Source organism: Balaenoptera acutorostrata, chromosome 5, assembly GCF_949987535.1.
Source record: "Balaenoptera acutorostrata chromosome 5, mBalAcu1.1, whole genome shotgun sequence".
In the NCBI taxonomy this organism is placed as follows: domain Eukaryota; kingdom Metazoa; phylum Chordata; class Mammalia; order Artiodactyla; family Balaenopteridae; genus Balaenoptera; species Balaenoptera acutorostrata.
The window spans coordinates 3,252,765-3,265,400 of NC_080068.1; the positions used below are offsets into that span (position 1 = coordinate 3,252,765).

The 12,636-nt window shown below is 49.5% G+C and overlaps 1 protein-coding gene across 6 annotated transcripts in view; it reads left to right on the forward strand.

Annotated features, from left to right (window-relative positions):
* FNIP2 (folliculin interacting protein 2) overlaps positions 1-12,636 on the forward strand; it is a 119,907-nt gene that overhangs the window by 30,092 nt on the left and 77,179 nt on the right. For 2 of the 6 annotated variants that reach the window (XM_057547175.1, XM_057547179.1), the window contains exon 1: positions 5,556-6,009. The exons of the other annotated variants lie outside the window; for them this stretch is intronic. In XM_057547175.1, coding sequence (XP_057403158.1) covers positions 5,849-6,009 — 161 coding nt within the window. In that variant the 5' untranslated portion in view covers positions 5,556-5,848. Of the gene's footprint in view, positions 1-5,555; positions 6,010-12,636 lie in introns of those variants that run through there. 6 annotated transcript variants of the gene reach the window in all.

Genomic DNA, 12,636 nt, shown 5'->3' on the forward strand with positions numbered 1-12,636 from the left:
TATATGTACCACATCTTCTTTATCCATGCATCTGTCAATGGGCACTTAGGTTGCTTCCATGTCCTGGCTATTGTAAATAGAGCTGCAGTGAACATTGGGGCACATGTGTCTTTTCGAATTATGGTTTTCTCTGGATATATAAGCCCAGGAGTGGGATTGCTGGATCATATGGTGGCTCTATTTTTAGTTTTTTTTTTTTTTTATAAATATGTGCTTTTTTTTTTTTTTTTAATTGTATAGCTACTTTATTTATTTATTTATTTATTTTTGGCTGTGTTGGGTCTTTGGTTCGTGCGAGGGCTTTCTCTAGTTGCGGCAAGTGGGGGCCACTCTTCATCGCAGTGCGGGGACCGCTCTTCATCGCGGTGCGCGGGCCTTTCACTATCGCGGCCCCTCCCGTTGCGGGGCACAGGCTCCAGACGCGCAGGCTCAGTAGTTGTGGCTCACGGGCCCAGCTGCTCCGTGGCATGTGGGATCTTCCCAGACCAGGGCTCGAACCCGTGTCCCCTACATTAGCAGGCAGATTCTCAACCACTGCGCCACCAGGGAAGCCCTATTTTTAGTTTTTTAAGGAACCTCCACACTGTTCTCCGTAGTGGCTGCACCTGTGTACAGTCCCACCAGCAGTGCAAGAGGGTTCCCTTTTCTCCACACCCTCTCCAGCATTTCTTGTTTGTAGACTTTCTGATGATGCCCGTTCTGACCGGTGCAAGGTGGTACGTCATGGTGGTTTTGATTTGCATCTCTCTGATGATTAGTGACGCTGAGCGTCCTTTCCTGTGTTTGTTGGAGGCATGTTTTTAACTTCATACTGAACGAGAATATACAGACAGGAAATGTACGTATTCTGCTGGCTGCATGCTCACAGCAGCAGGGCCCAGATCAAGAAAGAGTTGACCAGCATCCTGTACCTTTCTTGGTGTCTCCTGCTGGGGACCGTGCTTCGAGAGCCACTGGTAGGAGGGCTTGCTCTCAGTCGTTCCTGGGTGTGGGAAAGGCATTAGGGAGGGAGGGGATGAGCCCATTAGAGGGTCCGCTGCCATGGCTGTGGGTCCTGAACCCTGCCCGCCGCCCCTCCTCTCCGTTTATTCTTCCCTTCTTTTCATCAAGGTAGTGTGAAGACGCAGAGGGAGAGTCATTCGATAAGACTGATGAGACTGGACTTTTGGGGGCACTGTGTCAGGCCTTCGTTTTTTCTCTCTGCAAACCCACGTCTCAGCTGTGGTTTCTGAGTTGATTTTTCTGTGGTTTCTGAGTTGATTTTTCTTTATACACAGTGATCACTTTTTTGTCACCTGAAAGGTGAAACTTTAATTCTCCCAACTCTAAGTCAGGGATGGGGATGGAGTCGTCCTTAGCCGCCACGTCTTGGGGACTGGAGGTGGCCCCGGAGCGCCGCGCTGGAGAGAGATCCTGGCTTGGACCAGGATCTTGAGTGCCAGGAACCTGCCTCGCGTGGTCTGAACGACGCTTCTGCTCTTCTCCGGGACCATTCGGTCCAGTCCTGGGCTGTGAGGTTGGAAGCGGGGCAGATGCAGCTCACAGACCTGAACCAGGAGCCTGCCTTCTGCACACCTGGCCTGTGGGTTCACACCGCCACGCTGCTCCATCCTCCCTTCCAGCCTGCAGCACCGCTCGCCCGTCGGGGGGGTGTCCGTGAGGGCGGCAGCTGCTCCAGCCGGCGTGCAGAGCTGCAGGTGGGCTGCCGGGGGCCAGCGGGTGACCAGGGACCCTTCTCCCAGCGTGTGAGCCCGGCTGAGCCGCGTGGGGAGATGGAGAGCTTGACCGTGAGGAGGGGCCGCGATAAATGGTCGCGTGCATGTTACCCTCTGCTGACAAGCAGGGGATCCAGCGTGGTAACGAGCGATGGAGCCCGTAGGAGAGGAAGATTCCGTTTCGGGAAAGAGAAGAAGGAGGTCACGGGAGGCGGGGTCAAGGTTGACCAGGACGTTACCTTTCTCTCACCTACTCCATGCACTGCTCTCGTGTCTCAGAAGAGTGGATGTGACAGTATCATTATTACTTGTTTCTCCATTTACTGAAGAAGTTTTAAAGCTCCCATTTAAATGTAAAGAAGTTTAGAACCACATTGTGGCATCCCCTTTGAGTACAGTGGTAGTGGTTTTGATGTACATCTCTACTTTATTCCATACAATCAGATTTTGGACTGTGGAATTAGGGTTCTTAAGGGGGAAACATTAAACGGAAACGTTAGATGTTAAAATAGCACGCGTCACGTTGATTGGAGTGAACGCAAGATGTTAAAGCTTCTAAAGGAACTTTTGCTGCGCTAAGTAAGAGAGAGAGGGAGAGTTTGAGCGCAGGCGGCGCCCTCTGGTCAGAATACAATGTCAAGAGGCAGGCAGCTTTTTGTGGCTCGATTCATGCCCTGGTTTTAATGTAAATACTCCGTGGTGCTGACCCAATTAAAAGGTCACGTGTGAGACCTGCACAGAGGGAACGTCAAGACCCAGTTTTTATCCTCAAAGAATGTATGATCTGGGTAGGATCATAAGATGCATACACTTCTCTACTGCCAAGCAGTTATGTGTTAAGTGTTAGAAGCGTGTTTTTAGAAGGTCACGGCAGAATTCAAGCCCAGGACGTCTTCACGGGGAAGCTGGGATGTTCAGTGGGGAAGTGGTTCTTCAGCAGGTGCTTCCCAGGCCAGGAGCGGCAGCTCCTGGGAACTAGTTAGAGTCACGTTCTCAGATTCCACCCGGGATCTGCTGAATTGGAAACCGGGGGTGGGGTTGGCCCAGCACTGAGCACTTAGGAACCTGTGAAGTTCGAGCGCCACCTACGAGGGAAACGGAGGCGAAAGCTGTGCCGGCTGAAGTTAGGGAGAAACACTGATGGAGAAAGGAGAAGCACCGGTCGCTAAAACACCGCTGAAGTCTCGACACAAAGACTCCAGGGGACCGTCCTGATTCCTTCCCTTGCTCATCCTCGCATGTTAGTTAAAGGCTAAGTTTGGGCTAGAGTTTCCCACGCCACTCAGCTCAGTTTCTGTTTAAGGGGATTCTTTCCCAATGCAGTTCCATCCTTATTTCATCCAAATGTCCTTTGTAACCACGTTGTCGTTTTCTTATTATTCTTGTCGTTTAAAAGTGTTCACATCGTCTGGATAGGGGATACAATTGCATTTTTATAACAGTGTTTGAAGCCTTGGGAAGATGTAAAACGTTGGAATGATTGAACAGCTTTGCGGCTAACTGCTAGGAAGGTGTATGTCCAGAGTACATATTTAGAAAGGGTTTATGTCCTTTCATCAGGCCTGGATAAATAACTTTTAGAGACTGAAGTTTTAAAAGTGAATTTGTTTTTTTACACATAGAAAGTGGGATGTGTTCCCCCAGTGTTTCCTCTACAGATTTTATAGAATCTAGCTACTTGGGCATTTTTAAAGGCCCTGCCCCATCAGCGTGGAACGATGCTTTCATTTCTGCCGTGATTTTAGACAAGGCAAGCCGGGCCCTGGTGAGTGGGAGGCCTGCGCCTGGGGCCTTGCTTGGGCCGCCTGTCAGGTGGGCGTGATGGTGCGGGGACTTCCTTCTGGCCTCTGCTTGCTGGGCTGCCTGGGCCGAGGTGGGCAGGTTAGAGCTGCTTAGGTGCTCTCTGGTGTGAAAAGGCGAGAGTGGTTTTCCAGACAGTTCAGAGGAAAGAAAGAGGAACCCGTGAGCTCACCGTGGCCGCTGAAGTTAAGCCTTGAGCTCCAAATGTGTTCCCTCCCTGGAGAAACGGATTCACTTCCTCCTAACCTGGTCCTGTCTGTCATTTGAGCCTGTGCCGCAGAGGAGCTGGTCACCATCACAGGTGCGTTGCAGTCTTTCTCTCTCCGAGGAGGGTGTAGTTAAGATCTTCTGTGGGTTTGTTACAGAGGAACTTCAGGGTCACATGTACAATAAAGTCTTCAGGTAACTGCGGCTTCTGCCACAAGGCCGTTAGACCTTGTCACGCTTGCAGAGTGAAATATATGCGGCTGCCATGTGTCGATGCACTTAAAAGCCCTCTGAAGCCTGTCGATGAAAAAGTAATCAATAGTCGATCTAAGAAAGAAATAGAAAATTGTATTCGAGCCAACCTGAGGATTATAACCCGGGAGACGGTCTCTCAGAAAGCTGTGAGGACCGCCCCGCCCGTTAGAGGTCACGGCACAGTTAGATACAGTTGTGAGACAAAGGGTTACACGTCAGATGAGGTATAGACAGTTTACACAACCCAGATCCGCACGCAGAGTTAGTAGTGCGTCATCCAGACCCCGCACAGGATTATGAAGGAATGTAGCCTCCTAAGGAGGTGTGGTCAGTGCAGACACACAGCGCATGCTGGCGGGGAGCAAGGAGGCCCACACGGGCAGAGGAACATTTGATGTTTAAATTCTTCTTGTCTTGCCATGAAGTATGGATTTTATTTCATCAAACTAAAGACCCAGCCGAGGGTTCATCAGATTTTAGGGCTCTGTTAATATTTTCTTCAGCCAGATTCCAGGATGACAAGAGGAAAACAAGTTGGAACAGTCCCTTGTAGTTTTCTGTATCAAGACTTGACCTGTGTTTTAAGGACCAGTGCTTTTTATTTCTTCTAAAAGAAAAATTATTTTTTCCGTGAATTCACAATACTATGGAAAAATCATATTGGTATGTATGATATATCAATATATGTCATATAAAATGTGTAAAATATAAATGTATATCATATAAAATAGCATATATATCACAAAATATAACAAAAATGTAAAATATGTATGTATCATAAAAATCATATGGAAATATGTAATATATCATAAATTCATAAAATATAAGTATATATCATATAAAATATATTTCTTAAAATATAACAAAAATGTAAAATATGTATCATATAAAGTATTGAAGTATGTGATACATATCACAGATACATCATATTGATATATAAAACCATAGTATTATTCTCATTTTACAGATGAAGTATATTCATGTCAGAAGTCAAAACTGAACTGCTTTTGTTCTTGGGTTTTGCTAGTTCAGGGCTCTCTCAGCTTGAATATGCTTAGGAATTAAGAATCCAGCGCAAGAGTTGTGAGGGTTTATGGCTTCTCAGCTTATTATTACTCTTCTTGCATAAATAAATTAAATTCTATACTGGTATTAAAGCCAGGATGCGTCCCTGCCCGCCCGCCCCCATGTCACCCCCTGTGCCTTAAGCCCTACATCCGTGTGCTGAGGGTAACCATCTCTCTCCCTTGCTCTGGGTCACTCTGCAAGGTTGCAGAGTAGGACCTGTCAGCTGACACTTGGTCACAGGAGAGCCACTCACAGGGTGGTGGCCAGTGTCAGAACAACCTTGCAGCTGAAGGCGAGTCAGTGCATTTCGCTTACAGCCCTGTGAGCCACACTCAGAGGTCTTGTGATGAATTAATTGGCTACTACGTCATCCCCAGCAGGGCCACAGATGGAGTGAGTCAGTCCGAGCCGCTCAGCCGGTTGAGTGTTTTTGTCTTTTGTAACCGGAGCACAAACCCAGGAACAGAAGTAGGAAGTGGGACTTGGACTTGTCAGATTGTAATGGCTTTGCTGGGAGCGTGTTTTACAGTGTGAGGGATGCGTCTGACTTCCCAGATCGTCGGAGGGCTTAATTTACGTTACAAGCGAGTGTTCCTGTTTTGGTTTTGTTTTTGTTTTTTTAACTTCTGGAAGAGGAAATTAGTAGGCTGCAGCCGGGGAGCTCGTGTCACCTCCCGCATCTGTACGGGGAGCGCAGGGATCATTTAGCACAGCTGGTCACCGAGGACATCCTCCAACAACGGGACCTTCCAGGTCCACGCGGAGAGTCAGGGCCACCCAGAAGAGGGCTGGCCCGCGGGGAGATGTGCGGCTGCTCGGCCAGGACCACAGCCCGGCCGGGGGGCCGGCGGGACGCGGCCGGGGGTGTGAGCGATGGGCAGACGCACGGGGCACTTGCGCACTCGAGGATCTGGAAGTGTGCCAGGGTGGGAAGGGACACCGATCCCCCGGAACGCGACCACAGGTTTGAAACTTCAGTTCTATCTCAGAATCTCAGAGAAGTTCTTCTGTAATTCACTGGGCACCCGGGAGATAAAAGCGTGCAGATGGGAAACTGGCGTTTGCAGGCAGGCCCGGGGTGGCGGGTAGGTGTGCAGACGCGTCCTCTCCTTTGTGGAAGAGGTGGAGGATGGGCACTTCCTAGCGGCTGTTTGGATTCCGCCGCCCCCGTGCTTCCTCCTGAGCCTTCCTCCGCCCCTGGGCCACCTGCAAGCAGCGGTGCCGCCCGTCCTGCGTGGAAGCTTGAGCGGCGCTCTCACGGGGGCTGTCGGGAGAAGGGGATGCAGCCCCGCGGGGTCAGCACGCTGGCAGGCGGGGCGCGGGGCCGGGGGCCTCGCGTCTCAGTCTGGGCGGCGCGCCGAGGGCTGCGCGTCTCCAGCCGGAGGTGGGTGGTGGCCGAGAGCCCGGCTTCCTCTTCTGGAAAACCCTTTCCACGGGAAGGGAGGGAGGCGCTGGGATGCACCGGGGCTCCTGATGCAGCCCATCAAAGGAATAGCGTTGTGCCTGCTGTATTCTTTTTTTTTTTTCTGGTGTGCAAATAGTGGTTTATTCCAAACTCCTGCTAATTCTGTGGTGCATATCTCTCAGTTACTTCACTGTAAATTTAACAATACCTTCTTGGGGAAGAAAAACAATGTTATTTTTCATCGTTGGTAATTAATAATTGCATACTCTTTTTTTTTGCCCATATAACTTATTTATTTAGTTTGGTTTTCATTCTGTACTTTTGTGGATTTTTTTTATTATTATTATTTTATACAGCAGGCTCTTATTAGTCATCCATTTTATACATATTTGTGTATACATGTCAATCCCAATCTCCCAGTTCATCCCACCACCACCATCCCCCCCGCCTCTTCCCCCCCTTGGTGTCCATACGTTTGTTCTCTACATCTGTGTCTCACTTTCTGCCCTGCAAACCAGTTCATCTGTACCATTTTTCTAGGTTCCACATATGTGAGTTAATATACGATATTTGTTTTTCTCCTTCTGACTTACTTCACTGTGTGTGACAGTCTCTAGGTCCATCCATGTCTCTACAAATGACCCAATTTCGTTCCTTTTTTATGGATGAGTAATATTCCATTGTATATATGTACCACATCTTCTTTATCCATTTGTCTGTCAATGGGCATTTAGGTTGCTTCCATGACTTGCTGTATTCTTTTTTTTTTTTTAATTATTTATTTATTTATTTATTTTTATTTATGGCTGTGTTGGGTCTTCGTTTCTGTGCGAGGGCTTTCTCTAGTTGTGGCAAGCGGGGGCCACTCTTCATCGCGGTGCGCGGGCCTCTCACTATCGCGGCCTCTCTTGTCGCGGAGCACAGGCTCCAGACGCGCAGGCTCAGTAATTGTGGCTCACGGGCCTAGTTGCTCCGTGGCATGTGGGATCTTCCCAGACCAGGGCTCGAACCTGTGTCCCCTGCATTGGCAGGCGGATTCTTATCCACTGCGCCACCAGGGAAGCCCCTGTATTCTTTTAGGTTGATTATTTCATCCATTTTGGAAGAATTCATTAATTTTATTAATAGTAGCTCTTAATTGAAATGCTACTTGTAAAGAATTTTAGTGCATATCAGTGAAACAGAAAAATCCTTTGGGAAGTGCATTTCATTCCAAAATTTTAGTTAGATAGACAGTGAGGAGGGCCAAAGAGTAAGCTCTGATTCTCGTGATTAGTGTAAAAGTAAGTTTCTAAATTTGCTTAAATGTTTCTACTTTTTTCCTGGTAGAAGTTTTCTCAAAATTATTATGACTCATAAACTGTTTATCCCATAAAGGTAGTTCTTGGTTGACAGATAATCAGGATATGATTTCTGTCAGGTAAAAATTGTTGTGTTTCTTCAGTGGAAACTTAGTAAAATGGTATATAGTCCCCTGCAGGGTAAGCGCTCATAGGTTGAAAATCCCATGCTGTCCACTCAGTTACAGAGATTCATGTGAGTGTTCAGATACGAGTTTCACTTTTATACTCTCTGCGTCTGTTTCTTACCTAGAAAGGACGGCTGAGTGGCAGGAGGAGCCGGTGGTGGGTTGACACTCAGTCGTCTCGAGTCTTGATCCGGATCCGATCCTGATTCCAGCTCTGCTGCCCAGGAGCCATGTGACCGTGGCGAGTCCCCTTCTTTCCTGGGTCTCACTCTCAACTGTTCCGCTGTGTAGCTTGTTCAGACTACTTCTGAAATTCTCTCCTTCTCTGAGATTGTACAGGGTAACATCAGGACCTTCTGAATTTCCTGTTTCTGCTATTCAGACAATTCTAGATTCCCCAGGTAGGTGTTTGGGATGCCAGGGGTGGCACCCGCATGAGCAGGTGACATGCAGGGCCACACCAGTTCTTACAAAACTTCTAAAGTTTTCGGTATGAACTTCTGCTTCTCACTTTCAGTGAATTTGCTCTTTGGGGCAGGATTTTAATCATTTTTATTTAAACAATACTTTAAACGTAACAGAAAGTTTCCACATCCATTAGCTCCTTTCCTTAGTTTAATTTCCTTTAGATTTACTTCTCAGGAGCTGAGACGTTTGTAGACTTCTGTACAGTGGTGACGTGTGTGTCATTTAGTTGGAATTCATCTCTCGTCGGACCAGTTGTCTTGGTCCCTTTCCCACTTTCTCTTCCGCTTCGTGCAGTCTTGAAAAGGTGTGTGTTGTGTGCAGTACTCTGCTTGGTTTCTGAGTTTCTCTAGGACTCGGGTCGGTCTCAGGGTGGAGTGAATTATCGTTCGGAGCTTGTGCCCTAAGGATCCGGCTCCAAGGGCTCACGAGTTGTCCGTGTGTCCAGGTCAGGTGGCAGCCAGCCAGGTGTGACTCCCAGCGCCTGCTCTGCTCTTGGGTTACCTTAAATCCACAGTTTCAGGTGGTCGTCTTAGCACACTGATAAGCAGCTTTTTCTTTTTGCTGTTTCTTTCTCTCCTCATGATTTTCCAGTTAGGCAAAGGTGAAGAGAAAGATTCCACAGACACAGTGGAGAGGTTCCAGGTACCTAACAGTGGCACGGTGTAGACCTGCTGCAGTGCAGGGCAGAGAGAGAAACGTTCAACCTTCCCACTGTGGTTCTTGTGGAATGAAACATTTCGGACCTGGGAACTCTGAACTACGATGCTGGGCTTCAAATGTAATTGCTTCCAATCTGCTTTCTTAAAGCTGCTAATAACTTGATTTTCCCAGCTTTCCCAGCAAGTTAGATACACCCATAGGGCTGCTTATATGCAGACTCTGGGAGGACTTGCCAAGTTTATCCGTGAACTGCTGCTTCTCTGATGGCAGGAGAAAATTCCACACAACTTGGCCCTGAAAAGTGTACCCCACACATGCCGAAGAGGAACTGAAACGGCCCTTCAGAGTCAGTGGTGCCTGGAGTTTCACATCTTGACATTTAGATTCGGAAGAGATCCTTTGTACTGCTTTACAGTCACCAGGACGGAGGGGGCAGAAGTAATGAGTGTAGATCTCTGATTTATCTACGCTTTGGATGAACTGATTTTATTGAAAAAGGTAGAGCCTTCGCTTGTTTGTGGAAGGAGCTTAAGGAGAAGACAAGTACAGAAACCAGGGTGTGTTTTCCCCAGTGCATGCCTCACGGAGATAAGCTGGCCGTGATTGCACAGCCGTCTTGGTTTAGGGTACTTGGGGTTCTGAAGATTTTAGTAAAAGGCTGCTAAAGGGAGGGTCAGGCAGGCTGGAGTGGGGAGGGGCGGGGGTTGTTCATTGTGCTTTCCACCTGGAAACACCATGAGAACCTTCCTGCTTAGGAGCTGGAGCTGCCGGGACAGGTTGCCTGAGCCCCGCCCGGGCCAGCTGGCAGCCCCGTGCTGGTGACCCGCTCCACAGGGGGCTGCAGACGCGGGGGGCGGGGGGGGGGGGACTCTCCCAGATGCCTGGGCATTGCCCCACCAGTTCCCTGCCCTCCCTGCCTGCCTTCCCTTTTCGCCGACTTCCTGTGCCACGAGGGGTTTTCTCTGACTCGTTAAGAGAGTCCGTTTCCACTGGTCGATGGATGGGATTTCGAGGTGTCATCTGGGCATGAGTGACTGGTTGCAGGAATGCAGTATAACTTGGTGTTGCTGCGGAGCCCTGCTGCTTTAGGTTCAGAGAACATTCATCTTTTCCCTGAGGCCGCGTCTCTCTGGGGTGAATCAGAGCAGCCTCGGTACGGGGGCTGCTGCTTCGAAGCGGCCAACTGGCTGCCGCCCTGTCTGGCTCTTATTCTGATAAGTATCGACGACACGCAGGGTGAAGCCCTTGTTACTCGTCACCACAGAGAACCGTGTGAGGGTGACAGTGCCCCAGGCAGAAGGCAGGTCCCTGCAGCTCTCGGGTCCACAGCCAGGCGCTGGGCGGCAGCCGACTGGCCACGGCTCCTGGGTCTCCGGGTGAGCCCTGTTGTGGGTCAGGCTGAGGCTAAGCCTTATCGCTTCCCTGTTACAGTAACAGAAGCTGAACAACCGCTGAACAAGGGGAAGCAGGCCTCGTGGGAGTTGTGAGAGCGATAACCCGTGACCCGCCTGAGGTTGTAATTAGCCTCCCAGCCAGAGCTCACCAAGGGGGACCCGGCCGAGGGATTCCCGGCAGAGCTCCTCCCCTTTGTGGGGTCCCGGGATTCTGTGGAATGTTGCGCATCAAGTGTACATCCATCCATCAGACGTTTACGTCTTGAAGGGTTTGCTCCTCCTCTTACTCCCTGACCTTTCTTAGTTTAGGAAGGTTAAAAAAAAAACCACTACTGTCAGGTCTTTACAGAACAGATGTGAATTGAAATGCGGTCTTTTTTTTTTTTTCTCACTCTGACATTTTCTTTCACTTTCATGCCTCACCCTCCCCAAAGGCAAACAAAAGGAAAAAATAAGAAACCAAAACCTTGGTAGAGCTAAGCTAGTTTCTCCACTTAGTGATTTTTTTTTAAAAAAGTCGCCCCTAACATGGGAGAACGTAGAAGGTGGTACCAGATTTAGGGAGAGCTCCTCTGATCGGGGTCTTCTCTGCCTTGATCTCACGATCTCAGGCTCGTCTCCCCCTGGAGCTCGCTGTGTCTTGGGGTGGTCACCTCATCTCTCTGTATTTCTGTTTTCTCTTCTAAAAGAAATTAAAGTGGTAGAGCGGGGGGGTGATCCCCAAAGACGTGTTCTTAAAAATGTAGGCTCCTGAGCCTCACTTCAGATCCACTGGACCAGATTCCTGGAAGTGGAGCCCGGGAACCTTTGTTCATTACAAACACACACACACAGAGCCTCTGGGGTTAGGCCTAGTGAAGAGTCAGGTCTGGGACCACCAGATGGGGTGTCTGAGCCCCTCCAGCTCCAACATGCCGACTGTCTGTCAGGAACCGACGGGGCCCAGGGATGTCAGACAGACGTGAGGACCTTGGCAACCGAGGGAGTCATCAGTGTCTCGTCTGGGGAGCAAGCCACGTGGGTGTTTGAGGAAGCATGTTCTCAGGAGAGGGCGGAGCGAGTGCAGAGCTCCTAAGGCAGGGAACACGCTTGGCGTGCACCCTAAAAAGCGATGCCCGAGGGCCGCAGACAGTGAACGGTCCTCCGTGGGGCCGTGAATGGGGGGTCGGGCCCGCAGCTGTGCGCTGTGGCGTGAGCGGAAGGTGTAGGTTGCCGGCCCCCCAGCCTCTCGCCCATTGGCCTTTGCTTGATAACAGACATTCTTGCTGTTGAGCCTCTTTTCTTTGTGCCTAACCCTTGTTCTCTCCAGGCGGCGACTACTGCCTCAGCGTGAACTGCTTTTACGAGAGCTGATGCAGGACCACCGGGAGGCTCTGCACAGCCCGGTGCGAGGCCCCCCTCCTCCCAGGTGGGCGCACGGGCCCCGGGGGAGGTGGCCTGCCCTTCTGCTGGACAGGGGCAGAGGCCTTTGGTGGCCGCATCCAAGCTCAAGTAACATGTCCTTGGTTCTCGTCTTCACAGGGAATTCTCTAGCAGTCTAAACGACCTTCAGAGAACAATCCTATTGCAAACTTAAAACCAGTGCTTATTACTCAGAGTTCCTATTTTTTTTAAAAAAAATATTTATTTATTTATTTAGCTGCATCAGGTCTTAGTTGCAGCATGTGGGATCTTTTAGTTGCAGCATATGAACTCTTAGTTGCGGCGTGTGGGATCTAGTTCCCTGACCAGGGATTGAACCCAGTCCCCCTGTATTGGGAGCATGGAGTCTTAGCCGCTGGACCACCAGGGAAGTCCCCAGAGTTCCTATTTTTTAAAAGTCCCCTTGACCACTGAATTTTTTAAAAAAATAGACTCTTATGTTTTAGAGCAGTTTTAGGTGCCCTGAAAAGTTAAGCAGAAAGGACAGAGCCCCTGTCTCCTGCCTGCCCCTCACTCACCCCTCCCCTACTGTCAGCATGTGTTACAGCTGACGAACCTGCAACTGACACATCATCACCCCAAACCCTGGTTTACGTTTGAGGTTCACTCTTGGTGGTATTCATTCTCTGGGTCTGGACAAACGTGTAATGAAACGAACCCATCAATAGAGTGTCATACAGAGTAGTTTCACGGCCCTAAAAATGCTCTGTGTTCTGCCTGTTCATGCGTCCCCTAACCCCCCGGCAGCCCTGATCTTTTCAACTGTCTCGATAG